At 58.4% G+C, this 24,479-nt stretch overlaps 1 protein-coding gene across 5 annotated transcripts in view; it reads left to right on the top strand.

The window, feature by feature from the left end:
• ATP2B4 (ATPase plasma membrane Ca2+ transporting 4) overlaps positions 1–23,958 on the top strand; it is a 45,131-nt gene extending 21,173 nt beyond the window's left edge. For all 5 annotated transcript variants that reach the window (XM_035561334.2, XM_035561335.2, XM_050715398.1 and 2 more), the window contains exons 3-21: positions 1,238–1,435; positions 2,117–2,374; positions 3,004–3,129; positions 3,571–3,696; positions 5,146–5,181; positions 6,757–6,918; positions 7,005–7,219; positions 7,317–7,559; positions 7,680–7,921; positions 8,266–8,500; positions 9,532–9,711; positions 9,845–9,932; positions 10,075–10,181; positions 11,138–11,329; positions 11,424–11,637; positions 11,888–12,099; positions 12,442–12,549; positions 12,956–13,138; positions 20,417–23,958. In XM_035561334.2, coding sequence (XP_035417227.1) covers positions 1,238–1,435; positions 2,117–2,374; positions 3,004–3,129; positions 3,571–3,696; positions 5,146–5,181; positions 6,757–6,918; positions 7,005–7,219; positions 7,317–7,559; positions 7,680–7,921; positions 8,266–8,500; positions 9,532–9,711; positions 9,845–9,932; positions 10,075–10,181; positions 11,138–11,329; positions 11,424–11,637; positions 11,888–12,099; positions 12,442–12,549; positions 12,956–13,138; positions 20,417–20,722 — 3,431 coding nt within the window. In that variant the 3' untranslated portion in view covers positions 20,723–23,958. The remainder of the gene's footprint in view (positions 1–1,237; positions 1,436–2,116; positions 2,375–3,003; positions 3,130–3,570; positions 3,697–5,145; positions 5,182–6,756; positions 6,919–7,004; positions 7,220–7,316; positions 7,560–7,679; positions 7,922–8,265; positions 8,501–9,531; positions 9,712–9,844; positions 9,933–10,074; positions 10,182–11,137; positions 11,330–11,423; positions 11,638–11,887; positions 12,100–12,441; positions 12,550–12,955; positions 13,139–20,416) is intronic.
• The last annotated feature ends 521 nt before the right edge of the window (positions 23,959–24,479 follow it).

Raw genomic sequence — 24,479 nt, 5'->3', positions numbered from 1 at the left:
TTACCCCATGAGAGTGGGGGTAATTAGAGGGGGGGGATAGACCCTGGAGGTGCTCCCAGGTGGGTTTGGAGGAGCCACGTGTGTGCCCTCGGCGGCATCCCATGCATGCCGAGCCTCCCAGCTGTGACGCCGGCGTGAGTCAGGCGCGGCGGTTAGCGACGTTTAGCGATGCTTAGCGAGATTTTCCATCCCCGCCGCCGCATGGGCTGGGCTCGGGGAGGCCACGGGGGCCGGGAGATCCCGGGATTAGGGCTGGGTGGGGATGCATGGGCTGCTCCGCCAGCGCGTCCCATCCCCACAGCCGTGGGATTCGTCATGGTGGGGGGAAACGGGGTGCATCCTGCTGCTGCCTCCAGCTGGGCTGCGATGGGGAAGTTGCCCCGGGGTGGGGTGTGGCGCTGCCAGGCTGCTCCAGGCACCCATGGGTGCCCCAGGGCCGGGCGTTACAGCCCCTGCCCGGTGCATTTCGGGAGCTGGCAGCAGCCCCGGCCGCTCTTAAGGTGGAAAACACAGGGGCTCGGCACGGGGCTGTGTTAAGGTGGTGCTGGGCTGGGAGGGCTGCACTTGCCTTGTCCCCCCCCCCCACAGCTCTTTGGTGCACGGGGAGGCAGCAGGGCCGAGTGCTCTCCCCATTGCTGTGCTGCTGGAAGGCTGCTGTGCTCCACCACCCCCTGCAACCCACAGGAACAGGTTCAGCCCCCCCCCCCCCCCCCCCCCCCCCCAAAACCCAATTCCCCCCCATTTTTTTTCCTGCTCTCCCCTCACCGGTGCAGCCAGGCTGAGCAGCAGCAGCACAGATCCAAGCTGTCCTATTCCTTTCCTAGCTCCCACCACCCATCCAAAGCAGGAGCAGCCCCCGGGTCGTGCTGTCCCCCATCCGCCGTGGGGCTCGGCGTCCGCCGGGGTCGGAGACACTCCTGCGGCGCTCCCTGCTGCTTCCCCTTCCCCGAGCTGGCAGGAGAGAGGCATCAGGTGGCTCTGACAGCTCCGAGCGCCGCTGGCGGTGCCAGATTTACGGTTAATTTGCTGCAGCGTGTAAACAAGCCGGCCAGCGCCAACTGGCATTAACTGCAGCACCGGGGAGCAGCGGCTCCGTGCCTGCCGTGGGTGTCCCTCGCTGGGCTGGTGGCAGGAGCAAAACCCAGGCTCTGCTCCTCTCTGCAGCACCAGAGCCATTCGGTGAGGACATGGAGGCAGCGCTGTCACTCGGTCTCATTTCTCACCGTCCCCTCCCCAGGTCTGTCCGGGAACCCGACCGACCTGGAGAAGAGGAGGCAGGTGTTCGGCCAGAACTTCATTCCCCCCAAGAAGGCCAAGACGTTCCTGCAGTTAGTGTGGGAGGCGCTGCAGGACGTCACGCTGATCATCTTGGAAATAGCAGCCATAATCTCCCTAGGCCTGTCCTTCTACCACCCCCCAGGCGGTGACAATGAACGTGAGTCCCGGGGTCCCCGCTGGGCTTTGGGATGAAAGCTTCCCCCGTGGGCCCCCCCATCCTGGTGGTGCCTCGGAGCCATACTGCTCCTGCTGTCCCCTTCGATGGTGGCTTCTCCCCATCCTCGGGGCCCTTGGCGTCATCCCACACGTGTCAGGGGATGTGCACTGGTGGATGTCTGGGCAGAGCTGTCACCATGGCGCTGCTCCTCGCTGTTCCCCAAGGGATGCTCAGAGGGCAAGGGGTCTGTATGGTCTGGTGGCTTCCCAAATCCCACGTGGCTTCTTTTTTGGTTTGGGACAAGGTGTCCTTTGGTAACTCCCCCAAACCTGGCAGTGCTCTTCCCAGACATGATGCCCCATGTGGGCGATCCTAGGATCATTAGGGTTGGAGAAGCCCTCCAAGATCATCTGCTCCAACCACCCCTACCACCACTGTCACCCACTGAACCATGTCCCCAAGCACCAGGTCCAGCCTTTTCTTGAACACCCCCAGGGACGGTGACCACCACCTCCCTGGGCAACCCCTCCCAGCGCCTGACCGCTCTTTCTGAGCAGAAATGTCTCCTCATTCCCAGCCTGAACCTCAGGGAGCATCCCGGCTCTGCTCTGTGTGTGTTTCTCAGGAGACACCGAGCATCCCGTTGTACAAACGGGTTTTCTTTTTCCCCCCAACCTGCAGTGTGCGGGCAGTCGTCGGGCGGTGTGGAGGACGAGGGCGAGTCGCAGGCCGGCTGGATCGAAGGGGCGGCCATCTTGTTCTCGGTCATCATCGTGGTGCTGGTGACCGCCTTCAACGACTGGAGCAAAGAGAAGCAATTCCGGGGCCTCCAGAGCCGCATCGAGCAGGAGCAGAAGTTCACGGTCATCCGCAAGGGGCAGGTGATTCAGATCCCTGTGGCCGAGATCGTGGTGGGAGACATCGCGCAGATCAAATACGGTGAGTGGGGGGTGCGGGCGGCCCGGTTGTTCCTCTCAGAGGCCGGGGCGATGGGGCTCCGCTCACTAGCCTGCAGCAGGGGCTTGTTTCAGCAACCTGCTGGTCCCAAACAACTCACAACCACGTCCTTGTTGGTGAGCATCTCCCCAGCGAGGTGTCTTTGGGAAGACCTAAATGTTGTAGCCCTCAGGCTAGATGAGGTCCTGCTCCTGGCTTACTGAGGGCTATGCTCGTTCCCTGCAGCTCCCATCAGGAATGAGTTTGTTTTTTTCCTGTATGGTGTTTATTTTCATGTAGAGCTCTTCCCTACCTCTGCAGGTGGATGTTTGTGTAACAGTTTGGATGTATTGAGGCTTTGGGAAGGCGTTGTGTTGATTCAGTAAAAGCAAGTATGAGGGAGCACCATACAATTGAAAGACCTCACAACTAATGCTTTGCGTGTGAAGATTTTAGAGCCATTAGATATCGCTCTTGAATACCCTCCCTTTGCTTCTCCTACCTCTAAGCTTGGTCTGAGGCTGAATTTTGAGTCCTTTTGCTAACACCCGAGTCCTCCTGGGACACAGCAGGACATGGCAAGCTGTGGCTGGCTGGGCTTGGACCGATCCCTGTCTTTGCTCCTCTCCTAGGTGACCTCTTGCCATCAGACGGGATCCTGATCCAAGGGAATGACCTGAAAATAGATGAGAGCTCGCTGACCGGGGAGTCTGACCAGGTCAAGAAGTCTCTCGATAAAGACCCCATGCTGCTGTCAGGTGAGGCTTCTGGGCGGAAAACCCAACTCGTGTTGGCACCAGAGCAAAAAGCCTGAGGTTTCGGCGTGGTTTGAAGTCCCAAACCTGTCGGCATCACATTGTGAATTGCTGAATTGATCGGGACGGGATCCTGACCATCTCTTTGGCAACCTTTGGTGGCTGGGTTGTGGCTCCCAGAGGAGCTCCTGTACCATGAGAGACATGGGAACGGCAGCGGCACCTTTCCAGCGTCCCCATTTGGGCAGACCCCATGTCCCAAGTGCCCCCGTGCTTGCTGTTGAGGCTGGCAGCGCGGGGGGAGATGTCCCAGGGAGGAAACCCTGGCTGGTGTGGGGGCTTTGTGCTGCTGTGCGGAGGGGGCTGCTGCCTGGTCCCGGTGTTTTGGGGGTGATGGGAGCTCTGTGCTGGTGTCCTGCCTCACCGCGCCTCCCTGTGTGCCAGGTACCCATGTGATGGAGGGCTCCGGGCGGATGGTGGTGACCGCCGTGGGGATCAACTCCCAGACGGGAATCATCTTCACTCTCTTGGGGGCAGGAGAAGGAGATGAGGAGAAGAAGGTGAAGAAAGGTAAGGAGATTACCGAACCCTCTTCTTCCCTCCTGTTGCCTTTCTCCTTTCCCTGGGGAGCATCTGCTGGTGCACAACAAACCAACGATGGGATGCGGTTGGGCTTTAGCGTGTGTGACCGAGGCAGTATGGCAAGCTGTTGTGGCAGCGTGGGGCGTGCTGTGAGGGGAAAGCCCCTCGTGCACCCAGACCTCGGCTTTCCGGCTCTTTTCGGTCACGGCTCCAGCTCTCCTCCTGCCAGCTGCAGCCTGCAGTTGGAGGGTTATGGGGTCACGGGGAAAGGGGCTGCCAGCGCTGCCCTGCAGTGGCACGGTGCTCATTGCCCATGCCGTGGTGGGAAGGTGAGTGCCTGCAGGGTGTCAGCAGCCCGTCCAGAGCCTTGGAAACTCGGCTGAAGATCTCTGCTGAGCTTCCTGGGCAGGGGATGGAAGCGCAGGGGATGGAAGAAGGTGAGGAGGGGTTTGTGCCCTGCTGGGTGGAGGAGAAGAGGGCAGCCGGGCGGGCTGAGCTGTTCCCAATCATGCTGGGACTCGAACGCTTACCGGCTCTCACGTCCCGCTGCTCCGTGCCAGCCCTCCTCAGACACAAAGGCTTCAAAGCCAGCGTTGGTGTGAGTCGGGCCGGGGAAGCTGGGGTTCAGCCGAGCTCAGAGGTGGGAGCATGGGGAGCGGCTGCTGGCAGAGCTGAGCAGCAGCTTGCCTGGGACCCGGGCACGGTGCTTGGGGTTTTCCTTGTCCCCAAGCTCTGGCACTCAGCCCTGCAGCAAACCCAGCTCCGTGCCACGTGCTGGGGCCTTGCAGCCCTCAATTTGGGAGCAAAAGTTGGGGAACGGAGAGCTTCACTGTGGTGCTGGGGGGGGGAGGAGAAACCAGGTCTGGTGTATAAACCCCTTTATCACACTCTGCTTGTATAGATTACAGAAGCCCCATGCTTCTGGTGTTGTGGAGGCACACGGAGGACCCCGATATGGGGATAGTGCCCGCCACAGGCATGGGGGGGCTCTACCCCATGTAGTGCTGCCCATTGCAGGGGGGGCAAGTCTGTGTGTCCCCGTTGGATCTGGTGGCAGCAGGGGGGCCGGAGTGCTCAGCACGTGCTGGGCGCCGATCGAGCTCTGTTTGTGGCTTCTGTCCAAAGGCCTGAGACACCCCAGCACCCTGTGGGGTGCTGGTGCGGGTTGTAGGGAGTGCTTTACCTATGGGGATGGGGTGCTGGGGGAGCCGGGGAGCTCCAGACCCTCCTCGTGCTGGGGTGCAGGATGGCCTCCAGCAAGGTGAGCTGGCAGGGTCCCACACTTGGCACCCGAGGGTGACAGCAGTGGTGCTGAGCCCCGTGCGCGGATGCCGCCGGAGCAGCATGCGGCCCCTCGGAGCGGGGCTGGCCCGTCCCGTCCCCCTGCCGGCCACAGCTCCGTGTGCTCAGCCCTGCACCCTTTCTCTCTTTGAACAGGTAAAAAAACCGGAGCCCCCGAAAATCGCAACAAAGGTAACCAGCCTCTCCATCCTTTGAACCAGCACCACACTAACTACCGAGCATTCCTCCTTCCTTCCTTCCTTCCTTCTTCTCATGAGTCTGTGCTCTTTGCTGCTCCGGCGGGACTCTCGCCTCGTTGTCCTGGGAGAGGGTGCAACGGTCCCGTGGCTCCGGCACGGCCTCATGGCGCTGGGCGCAGCGGGGACGATGCTGGCTGGCTTCCCTGTGGCCACCTCGCTCTGCTTGGGGTTAAGTCTTCGTGCAGGGAGGACGGGGCTCTTCCCGACAGCCCGGACCGTTGGCACAGCATCCGTGTCCGCGCTGATGTGACCTGGTGGCTCTGAACCTTCGTGCCCCCCAGGAGCTGCCATGCTGTGGGCTTTGTGGTTGGGCACAGCTGGGGGAGAGACATGGGCGCATCGCGTCCTCCTGGGATAAGCCACCCCTGGGACCTGGCCTGCGGGATGGTTGCACCCTCTCCTCCCATGGCCTCGACTCCGTGAGCGTCTCTCGCCAGTGTTTCTCACCCTGTTCTTTGCAGGCTGTGGAGGAAGCCCATTTCTGCACCTCTCTCTCCACCTCTTTCTCTCTTTCTCTCTCTCCTCTCAGCAGTTTGAGTTGCCCTCCTTCCCGTCAGACTGTGTCCGGGTGCTTGTTCTGTCCGTGTCGGGGGCTGGCGTGAGGAGGTGGCAGATGCGGGGCAGCTCGGGGCTGTCTCCAACCATCGAGGGGACAGGTCCTGGGACACCTGGGGGGCCCCCGCTGCGCCCCCAGCCCCAGCAGCCTCGCAGGGGGATCGCATCCTCTTCTTTTCCCATCCCGCTCCACAACTCCCAGCCGACCTGGGTCTCCAGACCCTCAGCTGGATGAGGACAGGGAGTTGGGCCGAGCTGTAACAGCTTTCTTGAGTCCTAAAACCATGGTCCTAAAAACATGACGGATGGCTCAGGGCTGGGGTACGGGAGCTGGCTCACCCCTCTTCAAACTCCATCTGACCGCCTAACCGTCCCCCTCCATCTCACCCCTCCAGCTCCCCTGTGAAAGGATTCCTGCTGAGTCCCCAAAGGGCATTAAAAAGGCGTTAAGGCACTGAAGAGGGGCGCAGAGCAGAGGGAAGCCCCCTCCCAAGCTTGTCCCTGCTGGGACAAGGTCTGCCAGTGCACTGGAGCAGCTATGGAGCCAGCCCAACGTGCTCCCTGTGTGCTGTGAGGGGCGAAGGAGTCCGTGGAGGGGTTGGAGACCTCCTGCCCATGGCTTGGCCAGTGGGTTTTCTCCATCACCACCACGAGAAATGGTCCTGCGTGGTCCCTGGCCACCATCAGCTCCAAGGACCCTTCATCCGTGGGGCTGGGGCAAGGGGTAGATGGCAAAGACTGAGCGACAGGGAGGCGGCAGGGCCCTGGGCCACGAGGTTTCCATGTGCTTGGATGTGTGTGTCGTAGGGAATGGTGTGTGTTGTAGGGAATGGTTTTGTGCTCTGGGTTTTCTCTCTCTCTCCCACCACCATCTTTCTCAGTGGTGTCCTGTAGGTCTTCCCGGTCTCTCTCCTACTCACACGTGGTGTCTTATTTTGCCCTGGGGCTGTAGCTAAAACTCAGGATGGTGTGGCCTTAGAGATCCAACCCCTGAAGAGCCAGGAAGGGGTGGAAAATGAGGAGAAGGAGAAGAAGAAGGTGAAGGTGCCCAAGAAGGAGAAGTCTGTGCTGCAAGGGAAGCTGACGCGCCTGGCGGTCCAGATCGGGAAGGCAGGTGAGCGGCTCTCCCTGGAAATCTCGGGGTGAGAATGGGCTATCCCCTGCGTCCCCTCACCTCCTGTTCTGCCCCTTTTCCCCCAGGGCTGATCATGTCGGCCATCACGGTCATCATCTTGGTGCTGTACTTCGTCATTGACACCTTTGGGGTGCAGGGCCGGCCCTGGCTGGCGGAGTGCACCCCCATTTACATCCAGTACTTTGTCAAGTTCTTCATCATCGGCGTCACCGTGTTGGTGGTGGCCGTGCCTGAGGGGCTTCCGCTGGCCGTCACCATCTCCCTGGCCTACTCCGTGAAGGTGAGACCGGTGGGGGCACTGAGGGGGATGTAGAGGGCTTAATGGGGGAAATTTGGGCTTCTGGCTCTAACCTTGCTGGGTGCGCTGCCTGCTGCAGAAAATGATGAAGGACAACAACCTGGTGAGACATCTCGACGCGTGCGAGACCATGGGGAACGCCACCGCCATCTGCTCGGATAAGACAGGCACGCTCACCATGAACCGCATGACCGTGGTGCAGGCCTACGTGGGGGACACCCACTACCGCCAGATCCCCGACCCCGAAGCCATCCTGCCCAAGATCCTGGACCTCATTGTCAACGGTGTCGCCATCAACTCTGCCTACACATCCAAGATCTTGGTGAGCAGGCTCTTGGAGAGCTGAAGCCTCATGTTCCCACCACTGTTGGCCAATCCTACAGCTCCCATCCTGCCATACCCAGGTTTGACATTGTGTTTTCTTTCCCTTTTTCCCCTCCAGCCACCAGAGAAGGAAGGGGGGCTACCCCGGCAAGTGGGGAACAAGACGGAGTGCGCCCTGCTGGGTTTCGTGCTGGACCTGAAGCAGGACTACCAGGTGGTGCGCAACGAGGTGCCAGAGGAGAAGCTCTACAAGGTCTACACCTTCAACTCGGTGCGCAAGTCCATGAGCACGGTGCTGAAGAACGGCAACGGCGGCTTCCGCATGTACAGCAAGGGAGCCTCCGAGATCATCCTCCGCAAGTAACCGTCCCCTCCTTGCTCTCCGGGTCCTTTCCCCATCCCACCAGCCCCGGGGGCTTCGGGCTCTCAATGTGCCGTGGAGATGTTGGGAGTGGGGCTGAGGGTGAAGGGGGTGCCCAGCCCTTGTGGAGCGGGGAGGAAGGGGCTGAGCATCAGGAGGTGCTCTGGGCGAAATGTTGGCTCTTGGTAGCGTGGTTTTGGTAGAGCTGTAGGCAGCCCTGGGTCAGGGGGATGCACCCATTTTACAGGCAGGAAAACTGAGTGTCAGGGAGTGGATCGCTGAGCAGGCAGCGTGCCTCTGCTGCTTCCAGTCTCCCTCACCCTCTTGTCCTGGTCCCACGTAGGTGCACCAAGATCCTGGACAAGAACGGTGACCCCCGGGTGTTCAAGACAAAGGACCGGGATGAGATGGTGAAGAAGGTGATCGAGCCCATGGCGTGCCACGGGCTGCGGACCATCTGCCTGGCCTTCCGCGACTTCCCCGCCGATGCCGAGCCCGACTGGGACAGCGAGAACGAGATCCTGTCTGACCTGACCTGCATCGCTGTGGTCGGGATAGAGGACCCTGTGCGGCCAGAGGTACCAAAGCCCCCGCGCTGTCCTTCACCCAGCCCCGTTCCTGGGCCAGGAGCCCTTTTCCATGTCCCTAAGGATCATGAGTCCCATAGGGAAGCATGAGCATCTCCTGCACGTCCATCCCCGAATTGCACCAGGATGCTGCGTGCTGGCATATCCCTCCCATACCCAGACAGAAGGACCCGGTGGCAGCCTGCTTCCCCCCAAACCCCGCTCCTTTACTGGTGCAGAGGTCTGTGCACAAGCCCAACTCCTTCCACGTGCAGTCCTAAGGTGCACGGAGATGCCAGGCAGGAGTGACGAGGGTGTTGGAGAGGGCAGGACTGATCTAGCCAATTTTCCTCCCTCCTCCTTGCAGCTCGCTGCCCCCATCCACCACAGGGGTGCCGGGCAGGCAGCTGCGTAATGCAATAAACCCTCCGCTACCTGCCTCTTGATTACATTTCGGAGCTTGCCCCCACGCTCCTGCCTTGCTTGCATCTTTCCTTATTAGATGTTCAAGTATCTGGGCCCGGGAATTGCATTACAGATGCCCCGTCTGTGCCGGCTCTGGAGGCTGTGATTCGATTTGCTAATTCCTCACTAATATCATCTTCCCCCACCGCTCCGTAATAGATAAACCCATTAGGGCAGCAACGTGCTGCCGGAGCAGTGTGGAGTTGGGGGGGGGGGGAGGAATGCCCCCGTTTTGATGGATTGCCTTGGCACCCATCTCCGCAGCGTGATGGGGAGGGGGCAGTGAGGTTACCCTCCCGGGAAGCTGCTCTGAGGGATGCTCTGGTCCCTGGGGAATTCTCCGTACCCCCAGGGATAAATTGCTCAGCTGGTTTGGGGGGGGGGCGGCAGCTTTAGGTTCAGCAGCTGGTCCCCAGGCTGAGCACCCGGCTGAGCATCAGGTGGATGTTAAATGGCTCGTGGCTGCACCGAGACCCTGCCCAGATCCATTTGGGGAGGGGGGGACGTTTGGGGAGGGTGGCAGAGGAGCCGCGTGGCCCTGCCCTGCCCACCCACCCACTGCCTGTGCGCGTCCCCAGGTGCCCGATGCCATCCTGAAGTGCCAGCGCGCAGGCATCACCGTCCGCATGGTGACAGGGGACAACATCAACACCGCCCGCGCCATCGCCACCAAGTGCGGCATCCTGCTGCCGGGGGAGGACTTCTTGTGCCTGGAGGGGAAGGAGTTCAACCGGCTCATCCGCAACGAGAAGGGCGAGGTGGGGCCCTTGGGGGTCCTCTCGGGGGAATCGGGGTGCCTCAAGGCGAGGGGTTTTGGGGTTTGTGCTCTCTGGTGGGGCAGAAAAGGGGTCTGGGGATCCCTGCCCTGCTCACATCCATCATGTCCTGCAGGTGGAACAGGAGCAGCTGGACAAGATCTGGCCCAAGTTGCGCGTGCTGGCCCGCTCCTCCCCGACGGATAAGCACACGCTTGTCAAAGGTGGGTGTGTGGCAGCCCCCTGTGGCTGCCTCCCCTCCCCAAAGCCTCTCGGTCTGCTCTGCCCGGGTGCTTCTGCAGCGTAACCTGTGCTGGAGCCTGCCCTCGGAGCTGACTTTCTCCGTGCTGCTTGTCCCCGATGCAGGAATCATCGACAGCACCGTTGGTGACCAGAGGCAGGTCGTGGCCGTCACCGGGGATGGGACCAACGATGGCCCAGCGCTGAAGAAAGCTGACGTTGGGTTTGCCATGGTAGGGATGGCAGTGGGATCACCAAGGGGTGCTCCCTGCTTCGGGGGTGGCTTTGTTTTCTGGGGAGAGAAACTGTGATGACCCACTTGGTTGTTCTGAACACTTGAATTGTCTGTGGAGCGGCGAAGCTCTTCCAAATCTTCCTTGGTGGCTTAGAAAGGAAGAAGAAACCTTCTTTGGAGGTTTGATCGAATTCCCAGGAGCTTTCTAGGACTGTTAGCGAACAATTGCTGGAAAACAATCCTCCAGTAGCCTGGCTTCTCTGCCCCAGCTGTGGGGACGGTGTCAAGCTGAAGGTGACAAAGCGCTCGTGGAGCACCAGGGTCCTGCCCCCAGTGGCCCAGGGTGTTGAGCTGGGAGGTCCAGCAGTGCCCTGGAGCTTGCTGTGACTCCATGCAACTTCCCTTTGAAGCTCCTGCCCTGCACAGGCAGGGTGAGGTTCCCATCTCAAGCAGGTTTTGCAAACCTCAAGAAAGCTTCTGGGGGAAATTGCCAGGGAACGGGCTCCTTGCAGGGCACTGCTGGGTGTGTGCAGTGCCGAGCGAGCGCCTCCCCATACCGGCAGTGGGAAATGCAGCGAGCCCAGCTCCTACAGAGCAAATCTCACCGTGCTGAGACACTGCAGTGACTTCTGGGGGGCTGCTGCTTTGCTGCAGCGTGGCCCATCAGGAGCACTGACAGCTCTGGCTGGCATGCTGAGCTGACCCGTAGCCCCAGTTTGGAGCTCAGCCGTGCCTGTCCTTGAAGGCTGTGCTGCTCGGGAGCCTCCGCGCTTGGTTTGCTGCATGGAGCAAGGACTGGGAGCAGAGGGCAGGGCTGGCATCAGCTCCTGGCTGCGGCGGGGTCTTCTCTTGGGGCTGTTTTTGGGGAAGAAGCAGCGTCGTGGAGCCAGGCAGACGGAGAGCGCGGAGCTCGCCCTGTGCCTCATCCCTGCCGCTTCCTCCCCGGCCCTCAAGGGCATCGCAGGCACCGACGTGGCGAAGGAGGCTTCGGACATCATCCTGACGGACGACAACTTCACCAGCATCGTCAAGGCGGTGATGTGGGGCCGCAATGTCTATGACAGCATCTCCAAGTTCCTGCAGTTCCAGCTGACCGTCAACGTCGTGGCCGTCATCGTGGCTTTCACAGGCGCCTGCATCACGCAGGTACGGGGCTGCCGGGCTGGGCTCGAGGAACGAAACGGCCCGAAAATGGGGCAGGTTTGGTGGTGTGACGCATTTCTCCCTCCTCTCCCTGCAGGACTCCCCCCTGAAGGCCGTGCAGATGCTGTGGGTGAACCTGATCATGGACACCTTCGCCTCCTTAGCCCTGGCCACCGAGCCCCCCTCTGAGTCCTTGCTGCTCCGCAAGCCCTATGGCCGCAACAAGCCGCTCATCTCCCGCACCATGATGAAGAACATCCTGGGGCATGCCGTCTACCAGCTCACTATCATTTTCACGCTGCTTTTTGTGGGTGAGCTTCGAGATCCCGAGAAACTGGGGTACGAATAAAAGGGGCAGATGGCCACCAGACCCTCAGCGGTGTTGGGGACCCCATGTTGGCCAACACAGAGCTGATGGGGTGGGAAGCAGAGGGGTGGTGATAAAGGATTTATGCTGAGAACTGGGATCCTAATACCATTGAGGCAGAGCAGAGGTAAGGAACAGGATCTCATCTTCTCTTTTCCTCGCCATCCCCACCCCAAAACCCCTTGCCTGCTTAGGGGAGAAGCTGTTTGACATCGACAGCGGCCGCAACGCCCCGCTCCACTCCCCACCCACTGAGCACTACACCATCGTCTTCAACACCTTCGTCATGATGCAGCTCTTCAACGAGATCAACGCGCGCAAGATCCACGGGGAGAGGAACGTCTTCGAGGCCATCTATCGCAACCCCATCTTCTGCACGGTGGTGCTGGGGACTTTTGTAGCCCAGGTGAGGCCGTGGGGTAGGATTTAAGGAAAGGGAAGGGTGGTGGGGCTGGGAGGACCCATGGGTGCTGCTGTCCCACCCCCACAGCCCCGTTCTTTTCCCTTGTTCTTCTCTAGCAGCTTCTCGGTGACGCAACCTGGCATCTAGGGTCCAGAGTGTGTCAGGAGGTGCCAGGGCTGGCAGCACACCTCTGGTGTCTTTGCTAGCGTAGATACAAGGTCCTTTCCCCAGTTGTCATCCCAGGAAAGGGGATACGTGGGCTTCTGGGGGACCTGTTCTTCCCGTGGCTGAGCGTTGCAGCCCTGTGAGCTCCCGGCGTGTGACTTGTTCTCTCCTGTGCCGTAGATCATCATTGTGGAGTTTGGTGGGAAGCCCTTCAGCTGCTCTGGGCTCACCCTGAGCCAGTGGTTCTGGTGTATTTTTATTGGAGTGGGAGAGCTCCTCTGGGGCCAGGTAAGAGCCAGCCTGTGTAAAAAAAAAAAAATAAAAAATAAAAAATAAAAAAAAATAAAACCACCCCGTTCCTCAGTGCCTGGACGGGATCCCAGCCTGCTGGGCTTTCCCACTGCCTTTCCTTTCCCTCTGCCTCACCGCCCTGCCTCCCCCCAGCATTCATTCGGTGCTGGGGCAGGAGATGATGCTCCATCCTAAAACCACTCCAGCAGAGAGGAGGAGGAGGATGCTGATAAGCCTCCTCGTTCCCACCCTGCTTGCCCTGGGGGTGCTTCCAGGGCTGGCATCTCTGGGCTGAGTCCTGGCAGCTCGCTGCAGGGCTGCTCCCCTGGGGAATGCTGCTGGCTGGGGGCTCTGTGCTGCCCCAGCCCGCGGGCTGAGCCCTGCTCTCCCTGCCGCCCCCCAGCTGATCTGCACCGTCCCGACCAGCCACCTGAAGTTCCTGAAGGAAGCCGGCCACGGCATCACCAAGGAGGAGATCCCAGAGGAGGAGCTGCCCGAGGATGTGGATGAGATCGACCACGCGGAGATGGAGCTGCGGCGGGGGCAGATCCTGTGGTTCAGGGGCCTCAACAGGATACAGACGCAGGTACTGTGGGGTGGGGGCTCCTGTGGGGCTTTCTTCTCTCTCTTTCTCTCTTTCTCTTTCTTTCTCTCCAGGGGCTCCCTCTGGAAAGAGGCGACGGCTGCTGCTCGGAGGATGCCATAACCTCCTGGGCTAGACTTCTCCCACCACCTGTGCCTTTCGGGGTCTGCCCTGGTTTTTGAGAAACCGGGACGGTCTGGCCTGCTGGGATGGCTTGGGGTAGGGGGAGGTACGGGGGGGCTGTTCTGACGCAGATGGGGGCGTCCTGCAGCCCGCTGCCCGTCAGCGCTGGAGCCTGCTGGGGGTCAGCCCCGTGGGGCTGCATCGTGGCGCACCCAGTTCCTGCCTGCCCCGCTCCGGGGGCTTGTGGCGGGGCTGGCTCTTGCTCCGGGGTCGATGCAAGCTCTCATCGGGCTCGGGCAGAGCCCGAGCTGCCTGGAGAAGGCTTGCACCCCGTGCCAGGAGGCTGCTGGTGCTCTCGAGAGCCAGCTGCGGTCTCTGAGCTTTCCCAAGTCTTGGGGCTCAGCGAGCAGCCACCAAACGTGGCACCCTCGGTTCTGCCGGCCGTGCTGGGTGCTGCTGTGCTGCCCAGCAGATCCCCCTGCTGTGAGCAAGCATCGCCTCCCTCTGCCCGCGGGGGCTCTTGCCATCCCTCCCTGCCAGCTCTCCTGGCTCCTTGCCTGGTGCTCTCAGCCCTGCAGCAGAGGAAGGGAGGAGGATTGGTTAAGATGGCTTTTACACCAGTTGCTTTTTTTCCCCAAAGGGTGTTTTGTTTTGTTTTGTTTTTCCACCTGGATGGTTGGCTGCTCGGGGCAGGGAGAGCTCCCTTTTTCCCTCGAGGCCTGGGGCAGAGCTGCCCCATGGCACGAAGCTGTAGGCCCCATCTCTGCGGGCACGCAGAGCTGCATCACCCTTCGCTCCCTTTTCTCCAGCCCTAAAACAACTCGGGCCAGACAAAATGCCCCTGGCACAGGGACCGGAGCTAGCTTTTTTGTGCCGTGTTGGCTTCTCCTCTGGGAGATGTCACCTTGAGGATCTCGAGGTGAGGGGCAGCGCTGGCGGGGGCTGAGCTGCCTGCTCCCCCCGGCTGGTTCCCCTGGGAGCAGCGGGCTTTGGGAGGCAATCCAGGTGTCCTGGTAGGTACGAATGCGGACCCGCAGGCTCTGGGGTCTCCTCCTGTAGCCGTGGCAGACCTGTGCTCCAACAAGCTTTTGCTATTAGAATACGGACAAAAAATGCTCCTGGACGTTGCAGCTCTTGGCAAGTCCTGGTGCTGCTTTCGCATCTCTCTTGTGGGCCGCGGTGCCCTGCACGCTGAGCAGAGCAGCAGCAGGTCAAACCTGAGCATCTCACGGGCTTCTGCCCCTAGTCAGTGAGCCTGAAGGAGAAGCGCGGGGCCGTTCCTCGCGGCCAGCCGGGTGTGCCGGGGCCAAGCATCCCGCTGGGGATGGAGGTCGGGCTGGGCAAGGAGCGAAGCAGGATGCGAAGCATCTCCGGGGTGAATTAGAGCCGCACACGGGTCTGGCCCTTCCCCAGGGGAGCAGCGAGGAGCTGCGGGGCTGGGGACAGCCCGGGGGGAAGAGTTTGGGATGGCACCGACCCAGCTTGGTCTCTGCTGCCCTGGAGGGTGCCCGCAGCCCCCCTGGGGGTGCTGCCTCGCTGCTTCCCTACCAGCTGCCCCCCCGAGTCCTCCGCGGCCCTGGCTGGGAGGCTGCGATGCCTTCTGGCACGGCCCCAGCACTGGGTGCCCACCGTGGCCCCGTGGGGCTGAGGGACCCCAAATGCTCTCCCAGTGCAGTTTCCAGCCCGCTGGCTGCCAGCTCCCACTTCTGCCTGCCCTCTGCCTCTCTCTGCTCCTCCTGCAGACTGTCGGGGTAACCCGGGGTGCTCCCCCCCCACCGCACCTCTCTCGGTGGTGGGATGAACCCCGCATTTCTTGGGATCAACCCCGCACCTCTCGCACCTGCCGGGGCTGGAGCCCGCCTCCCCTCTGCTCCCAGCCACCCACCGAACCCCTGCGGGTTTGCGGGAGCGTGGGTGGGGGGCTCTCCTCCTTCCTTCCCCCCTCTCCATCCCTCCTTCTTCCTTCCTGTCCCTGTGTGCCTGCCCGAACCCCGCTCCCTCTGTCCCCGACCCCTCTCCCTGTCTCTGCCCGGGGCGACGCTATCTCACTCTCTGATTCTTTGCAGATGGACGTAGTTTACACATTCCAGACCGGCGCCTCCTCTTTGCAGGGAGCCCTCAGGAGACAGCCTTCCATCGTGAGCCAGCACCACGATGTAAAAAATGTTTCTAGCCCAACCCATGTAGCTCTTTCCTCCGTCAATTCCACTCCCACCACTTCTGCTGTTGCTGCTGCTGCTGCATCTCCTCCTGCGGGCAGTGAGTGATAGTCTATTACAATGCATGACTTCTAATAACCACAGCGAGCACCTGCACAGCCTCCCCCAGCCTGTTCTCTCTCCCTCTGGCCCTTGACTGACGCACTGATCTCTAAAGTGAAGGATGGGGCGGGAGATCGTTTAAAAACAAATTAATTTTTTACGCCGTTGCACCTCGAACGAGCCGATGGTACTTTCAGGTCCGTCCCCACCCCATTCCTCGTTGCTTCCTTCTCTTTCACCTCTTCTCCTCCTTTGCAGGATTGACCTATGAGTCCGCCCTCCTGAGGGGTGCAAAACTGGGGGGTTCTTGTTGAAAGAACCGTGCCTTTCTCAGCAGCTCAGAGCCTTGCTGTGAGAAGGGAGCGCTGTGGCCCCAGGAGGCTGGCGGAGAAGTTGCTTTACCAAAACCCTAAATCCATTTGAGAGCAAAGCAACCTCTCAGACCCTTCCCACAGCAGTCAGCACGCTACTGAGGGCCGGCTGGGCTGCGGCCAGGAGCCGCCTGCATGCTCTCTGCCTTTTTGCACGTGTGCAAGGAGAGGTTTGTTGGCTCCTGCCGCGATCGGGGGGCTCGGTGGTGCGCGAGCGGCCGGTCACCGTGGCTCAGCCGCGGCCGAGCCCCCTGGATCGGAGCTGGCTTGGAAGCAAGTAGCCCCCGCGTGCCGTGGGTTAACCTGCATGCCGTTTGGGCCAGGGCTGAGGTCCCCGTGCCGAGGCCGGGGTCCTGCTGTGCACCCTGGGGACCCCCAGAGCCCTGCCTCGAGGCCGGAGCAAGCCCCGGGCAGGACGGCGCTGGAGCGCACGTGCCGCAGCTCAGCGCAAATGCCAGTGCTGCCATGGCAAGGAGCACACCGAAGCGTGTCACAGCTCTGCGGGGACACCATGGGGGGGCTCCGTTTGTCCCCCGGTGTCCCCAGAGCATCGCTGCCCCGTGCAGCAGCTCAGCGGGGCCCGGCTGGCCGCTCCGTTCTGTGCCTGTGACTTTCTGCATGCAAACGGAGACAGAAAACGTGGCTGGGCCCAGCGGGATCCCGCGTCCGGCCGTGGGTTCCCAGCCCCAAGCCCAGCCCTGCGATGCGGTGCCCTCTCCCTGTTCGATGTGAGCAGAGGTGGCCCACGAGCACGGGAGCCGGGTTCTCTCCGCAGGGCTGTGCCAGGCTGTGAGTAGGTAGCGTGTCTTTCCCAGATAATTGGCTTCTTTTTTTATTGCACAGTCATTTTCCTCGTTCTCTTATTAAAGCAATACCCTCGGCGACTTTTTGAATAGCGCTCGGTCCCCGCTGTTTACGCAACGTGGGAGAGAAGAGAGAATTTTTGGTAATTTTGTTTTCTCTCTGTTTAGCCACCACCGATGCCTGAGTTTTATTTTGTTTAAACCCCGTGTTCCTGCAGCAGTGCAGCTGCCTTCTGTTCCTGACTGCATCTCTGCACCACCGGGACTTTGATCGGCAGAAAACCCGTTAGAGGGGTCACAGGGTAGGGAATTTGGGTGGAGAAAATCCAAATGCAGATTTCTTTGCAGTCTGCGGATTGATGTTCTCCCCGTTCTGCAGCAGGGGGATAGATAACTTGGATGGCACGTGTCCTTCCAGGCAACGGCCGACCTTACCAAAGGCTAACCCAGGCTGCTAAGCCTTCCCTCTGTTCTCTGTCTGGACTTTTCTCTATGCACTCTGCTGCTTTCCTTCCCTCCCTCTGCGCTCCTCTTCCCTCCGTACAGATTGACGGCGTCCCGCTGCCTCCCACCTCGTTTCCGAGATGAGCTCCCCGGGGCTGGACCTTGGCAGCCCCGTGTGCGGAGCTGGGGGGCGTCGGAGGAGAGGGAAATCTCAGGAGTGACTCCAGGAGGTGGTCAGCGGAGCTAACCCCGTGCCTCTTTGGGACTTTTGGACCTGGTTTGAGGCAGTTGGGCCCAGCAAGCCATGGGTTGGTGGCGGAGCTGATGCTGGCATCGCGCAGAAGCTGTAATTTCCACCTCCGTGTGGGCAGTGGCTTTTGCCCAGCTCTTTGCAGTGCTGGTGTAAAACGAGGATTTATTCCAAGCTCAGAGGTTACGCCAAGCTCCTTTGACAAGGGAACGGCTGAATTGATTTTGCATCAGTTTGAGGGAGCTGCTTAAATCAGAATACCTGGGGAAAGCTGCAGCAGAAGCTGTTGTGGAGCAGAAGGCAGTGATGTGGTAGGCAGGGTCTGGGCTCACCAGTGCTTGAAGTGGTGTCGGAGGGCTTCTGTGAGGCTGCTCCTTGCTCTGCTGGAGCTTGTCCTGGGCTCACCACCTGGTTCTGGGGCACCAGGGCTCTCCCTAGCTTGTTCAGGCTGGCTGCGTGTGGTTTAGGTGGTTTTGCACGCTGCCTTTGAGCAGTCGGTGCTTTTGGCAGTCGTTGCAGTTGCTGCTCTTGGGATGCCGATGAAGTGACGGGTTGTCGCCATCGGCACGAGGCGGTCTGTTCAGTGGTCTGTCTTGTCCTGTGCATTCACCCTAAATCCTGAATTTATCCAGGATCTTGCTGTGGCCGCTAGTGCATCAAGCAGCTCCGAATTCCCGTTCCCAGCCACGCAAACCTTCCGTTCCCACAGCCAGCTGGTGCTCCAGCAGCACGGGGGTACCCGGCCCATGCTCATCTCCTCGGGGGTGTCTCACCCAGCTCGTGTGCGTGCTGGAGCTGGCTGGTTTGTTTCCAGAAGGTGTGCTGCACCCCTGGGGACGCCGTGCTGCTGCCCAGCGTGGGGTGGCACCGCTGTTCTGACAGGCTCGGAAGGGCACCCCCATGGGAGGGGAGCCCCTGGAGCATCCTGCAGGTAAACCCCCAGGGTTTCAGGCATGGGACTCGTCTCAGAGTAACTTCTCTGGTCTGCTTCTGTGGGTGCTATTTGTGCTGAGACCAAAGACCCCCCAGGAGGCTCTCGGTGGCTGTGCTGCGTGGCGATTTCCCTCCTAGCATCGGACCAAGGCGGACCGCTTGACCTGGCTCATCTCCCCGCGACAAGGGGTGTGTCTGTTCACCAGATCTGCAGCCTGTTCGCGAAGAAGTGGCAGCACACACGTGTATTTTCAGCCTCATCAGCTTGCAAGGGGATACTTGAATCATTCTCCTTCTAGCAGCCCTGCACTCTCTGCTCCCTCGGCTGAGGGATGGGGAGGCTGCAGAGGTGCAGCGTGGGGATGCTGCGGAGAGCATCCCATCTATGCAATCTGTGGCTCTCCTATTTGTGCCCGAGCTTCAGCCAACGGTGCCACCGTGAGAGCAGGCAGGGGACATGGATGGGGAGCAGGCAGAGGTGGCCTGTGACTACCAGGGCTCCTTCTGTGGGGCAGGAGACAGATGGAGCAGGGCTGCTGCTGCTACGGGGAGGTGTTACCGACTTCAAGGCAGTTCCCTGGTGGCTGGGAGGGTGCCACGAGCCAGGAGGGTGCTGGTGTGAGCTGCTGCGGCAGGATGGGGACCTCTGGGGAGAGGCAGCAGGGAGGATCAGTGCAAGATGCGGTGGAGTGACCCAAGAGATGCTTTGGAGAGCACTCTGTGCTGGGTAGCTCCCGGCTTTGCAGTAAAAGGCAAAGCTGCGTGATTTCACCAGGTCCTTCTAGGCTTGGAAGCCTTCAGCTCGGTTTGTCAGCTCCGCTTGGAAAGCCCGCAGATTGCAACGCTCTTGTTTGGTGATGCCTTTTGACGTCTTCGAGTGACCGCAGCCCCGAGTCACCCATGGGGGCTGGAGCACTTTTGTGCCCCGAGGCGCCCGCGTTGGTCGCCCCACGCATGCCAGCGCCTGCACGCCGCTGCCCGGGGGCGCTGGGGCGCCCACATCAGCCCCGAGCATCGCTGCCTTGTGCCCCCTCGCCACCGATCCGACCCAACGGCTGTGACCCAGCTGCAGAGGGAGGGCTGGAAGAGGTTTTTTTCAAGGCTGGGTTTCTGGAGGAGCAGCGGATCCAGCGGTGGCCTCCGTCCTGGCTGGTTTCCAGACCTCTCCCTCCCGGTGCTACGCAGGCGGCACGGCCGTAGGCTGGCTGCCCAACCTGGGCTCTGGATCTCCCGCTTGCCGTGCCTGGAGCCTGGCTTTTGGCAGTGCTGACAGCCCCCCTTGGCTGTTCACGGGAGCAGCGAGCGGTCCTAGCAAGGTTTGGGGTTGTTTTTTGTGCAGAGCGTCCACAAGAATAGCTGCCTTTGGGAACCGCCGGGTCCTCTCGGGCGCGTTGCTGTAGGGCAGGACGCAGAGCTCCAGCCCAGGATCCAGGTGGCAGCAGTGCGGGGAAGCTCGCGGGCATCTGGCTTCCTTCCTGCATGCTTGGCTGGGGCCCTTTTGCTGCTCGTGGCACCCACTTGGACCTACTGCTGCACGTGGGCTTGAAAAGCCAGTGACGCCTTTTTTAAAGCCCGTTCCTTTCTATAGGACTAAAAAGCGAAGCAAACAAACACGTTGCTCCCACGGTAGAGTTTTTGCCTTGAAGCGAACCCACTCTTTGTCTAACCCACCTCTTTTTTGAGTCGTAGTTCCACTTTTTTTTTTGTCCTCGTTGATACACACAGATACGCGTGCGCGCACACAATGACAACTAATGCATTTTGGCTTCCATTCATTTGAAGTGATCTGTTTTTTTTTTTTTTGAGTTTTTTTGTCTTTTCTTGCAGCTTCTGAAGTCGCCCCATAGTCGGTTGATTCCCCATCACACACCTAGTGCCTGAGTCTGATCCATGTTGGCCCTCCTAGTTCACCATAGATCTCTCATTTTGACTTAGCTGTGTGTTCAGTGGTGGTGATGTTGTTGTTGTTGTTGTTGTCGTCCTTTTTGTTTCATTGTCTTTATTTTTAGTTTCTCCTGGGAGCTCGGGCCTCTCGTAGCCGCTACTAACCCCTCTTTTGTTTGCCCCCCATGCTCTGCGCCCTCGCCTCCCGGCAGATCAAAGTGGTGAATGCGTTCCGTAGCTCCTTGTACGAAGGCCTCGAGAAACCCGAGTCCAGAAGCTCCATCCATAACTTCATGACTCACCCAGAGTTCATCCTGGAGGAAGACGAGCCTCGAACACCATTCCTTGACAGCGCTGAAGACGACCCCGAGACCGACGGACTCAAAAAGCGAGGTGGGGATAGCCTGGGTGGATCGACATCCCTCAACAGAAATAACAATGCAGTGGACAGCGATCAAACCGAGGTCACCTTCCCGGAGCCCGAAAGCCCCTTACACAGCTTGGAGACATCGGTTTGACCTTAGAACTTCGACCCCCTCCTCCTCCTCCTCCTCCACCTTCGCCCCGCGCCCTGTGTGATGTTGGCACCAGTAACTGATCACACACTGCGGTCACTTCGTGTCAAACTGCTCATACGTATATCATTTCGGGGATTTTTGTTTTTTTTTTTCTTATTTTTTTTTTTTTAAACGATTATTTAGCTGTGGGAACCGGAGTACCACGATGCTGGGTGTCGGGAGAGGGGCTACGCCAAAATTTTGTGCATCTTCATCCCTAATTTTCAGTGGTACTCGCCCAAGTGAAACAGCCAGGTCATTTCCTCTCCAGGAGTTGGGCTCCATGCGTCCGTAGGGGGGTTTTCACTTTGAAAAAATGCATGTTCAAAGAAAAGTTCAAATTGTTGTAGTCTTACATGCACGCTCCCTGCCCGAGGGCTGTGGGCTGCACTTCTGACTTTTATTTTTCCACTTGTGGTTTTTAAGGTTTTCTTCTAATGTTGGGGTTTGTTCTTTGCTTGTGGGATTTGCCCCCGGTAACTTCACAGTGGGAAGTGGGGGAGTTAGCACTGTAGTGCGACAAGTTGAAAAAAAAAAATAATAAAAAAGCAAACAAACAGCCAGGAGGAAGGTGTTTACTCGCAGGTTGATAGATACAGGGATGTACACCAGTCTTCCACCTTGAAAAAATGGTACCTAGCCTTTACAGCTCCTCCTCTGCGTGCGCACACGTTTCTCTCTGTTTCCAAAGCAGTGACTGGTAGATGAGGAATGAAAGTGACTCGGCTGTAGCCATGAAAGATCCTGTTGTGTGTTTTTTTTTTTTCTACCAAGTTAAGTGCAGGTGAACTGGCAGTGTAAAGGGGGTGAGGAAGAACCGTGGTGGTGAGCAGCAGGGCTCCTTCCTGAGGAATCCTAAGAAATGCATCTCTTCTGCTTGCGAACGGCTGTGAAACTTTTGGCAAGAGCCCTGTAAAGCTTTAACAGCCCCTGCTGTCAGGAGCAGAGGTTTTTTTTTTTTTTTTTTTTTCTTCTCTGTTCTGGCTTGTGTGTTCAGCTGGGCCAAATAATCCTCCAGCCTCGGAGTGCAAGCTGCAGCTAAGTGCCGAGGAGCCCCGGAGGATGCTCCAGCGGCGCCCACCAGCTCCGCGCATCCCTCCCCAAGCGGTAGGAGGATGAGCAGCAGGTTATTGGTGGTACGGCTGGGCCAGCTTAGATGGTGGAAGGGACAGGTCAGGTTGTCTGCGTGGCCCCTGGAAGGGAGGGGGTCTCCGTGGCCAGTGGGATGACCCGTGATTGCCAGGGAAGGGGCTCCCTTGTGGAGGTGGCAGGCTGGCTGGCTGGCTGCAGGGCTCCCAGGGGGTGCTGCATGCCTCACTTGCTGCTTTTTTTTTTTTTTTTGATCATCTCTTCACCCTGCATCCTGCCTCGCCTCGGTCTCCTGTAACTCTTTCTCCCCAGGGTGAGAGCCTCGGGCTGTGGAGCAGAGGTCCCGGGGTGCTGGGCAAGTCGGCTCTGCCCCGACCCTCTTGCAAAGCCAAGAAGGGGGCAGAGCAGGAGGCAGGGGTTTGCTTTGCTCGGGCTTTAGTTTTTTTTCCCCATGGGTGCACCCCTGGTTAGTGGCTTTGGGTGGTTAGGGCTGGAAACAGCCTACAGCCTTCTGTCCCTTGTCCCGTTTGGTTTGGTTTGGTTGGAAGCAGAGAGAACCTGGTCATAACTGGCTGTACGATGTCGTCGTCTTTGCCCAGCCTCTGTCCCTGTAAGCAGAGGTGCCCACGAGAGGTGGGGGGCTGGCTGGTTTCTTCTTTTTCCTTTTCTTTAAGAACGCACAGCAGAATCTCCCGTGCCTTCTCCGAGCACTACCTGCAGCACCGCCTGCCACGCGAGGGCCCAGTACTTTGCCAAGAAATAAGTGTTCCTTAAACGACAACAGCAAAAACCAAGTGTCTTTGTTTCGTTGCCCAGCCCAGCACCGACCCACCCGTCCCTCCCCGGTGCTGGCAAGGGGGGGGGGGGGGGGGGGTGAAGGCTGGGCTCCGTACACTGCCAACAGCAAGGAGAAATTGCCACCACTGCCCCTCTCAATTGCAAATTCAGTGTCGAGACACCAGCCCCTGCCCGCGCAGACAAAAACCCATCGCTGTCCTCCCCTTCCTCCTGCACGCGAGCCGAAAAAATGCCTTGGGCAGGACACGGGGGTGCTGCTTGCCTGGGTGTGCACCAGTGGTGTAAGAGAGGGGTGGCCGTGGGGTTTGGGGACATAGCTCAAAAGATCGCTTTTTTTCTATTTTAAATACTTGCAAAAAAAAGGAAAAAAAAAAAGATTAAAACATGATGTTCTTACAAGCTCACATAAATATTTATTAAATACTTGGGGGGCACTGTTTTTTTTTCTTTTGATATTTTTTTTATTACCTCAGACCTGCTTTAAAAAAAAACAAACAACCTTAAACCAATGAAAAACAACAAAAAGCCAACTTTGGAGGCTCTTAAAGTCGCTCCCAGAAATCTGTGACTGGTGGGTTGCCGCAAGGGTCTGGTTGTTCATTAGCTGATCTGTTTTTGTTGTTCTAGTTTCCATGTTAGGAGGGGGAAAATAATTATATATAAATATTATGCAAAAAAAAATATATAGTTTTCTTTAGATCAAAACTGATATTTTTACGTCAGCCATATGTATTTTGTTTAAAGAAAAAAATAAAAAAATAAAATCTCGAGTCCCGCGTCCGCGACGACGCGTGACGGCAGTTCAGTGACAGGTAATAAATTCAGTGTATCAGCGACCGGATGCCAGTCAGCTTCCTTTTCTCTGAGCAGCCATCTTTCTACTAGACGTTAGTTGGACAAGACAAATGTTTTTTTATATAAATTATGTTGGTATGGCTGGTTGCTTAAAGTATAAACGTTTATTGTGCATACATCTTTTATGTAAAGTTTTTTTTCTATTTAGTTTCAGTGATATACTGGCAGCAGATGACTATTGGGTTAAGTTATTGAGGACATTATAAAAACGGTTTGGGGGAGATCGGTGCTCTACGTGGAGAGGCATGGTCGGCAGCATGAACTTCTGGGGACTCTCTGCAACATGCCTTGAAAGAGGGGGAGATTTATTTTTTATTTTTTATTTTTTGCTTTGTTTGAACTGCCACGAGTGTGCACGGGGGAGAGTGCCATGCCAGACAGGAATCGAAGTCATACCCTGTGATATGTGTTAACTTGCCTTGGAATGCTTTGTTATTAAAACACTCTGAACATAATTTTGCATCCAGTTCTTAATAACAGTAGGGTCTCTGGTGGTGGTGGTTTTCTGTGAAATAAATTGGCAGGTTGGTACCAAAGACATTACATCATGTCCTGTGTGCATTGCTGAACAGGCATTTTTAGGCATTTGCATTCTGTGATTAGGTTTTCTTTGATTTGCACAGGGATTATACTTAATTTTCAAAGGTTTTGTGCAATAAGCTTAAAATAAAAAAAAAAATAAAACAATCTCAAGAAGGAAAAAAACTAAACCACATTTTAGCATGGGCAGCCTTTGGCTTTCCCCAGCCAAGGAGTTAGACGTCCTGTAGTGCTGAGCCCCTGTAGAAATGCTTCTTGTGGTGACAAGATGTTGGGGTTAATGGGAAATCCCCATCCCAAATCCAAGAAGCACACCTCCACAATGCTTTTGCCAGCTCCTGTTGCCCTCCGTGGCCCTTGCATAACTGCAGGGACCTCAAAGAATAATCCCTGCAGGCTTCTGTACCTCTCAGGGGGAAGGATGCTTGTACCCACC

This window comes from Cygnus atratus, chromosome 24, assembly GCF_013377495.2.
Source record: "Cygnus atratus isolate AKBS03 ecotype Queensland, Australia chromosome 24, CAtr_DNAZoo_HiC_assembly, whole genome shotgun sequence".
NCBI lineage: Eukaryota > Metazoa > Chordata > Aves > Anseriformes > Anatidae > Cygnus > Cygnus atratus.
The sequence above is the reverse complement of the archived record's forward strand: the minus strand, read 5'-3'. Positions and strand labels throughout refer to the sequence as shown.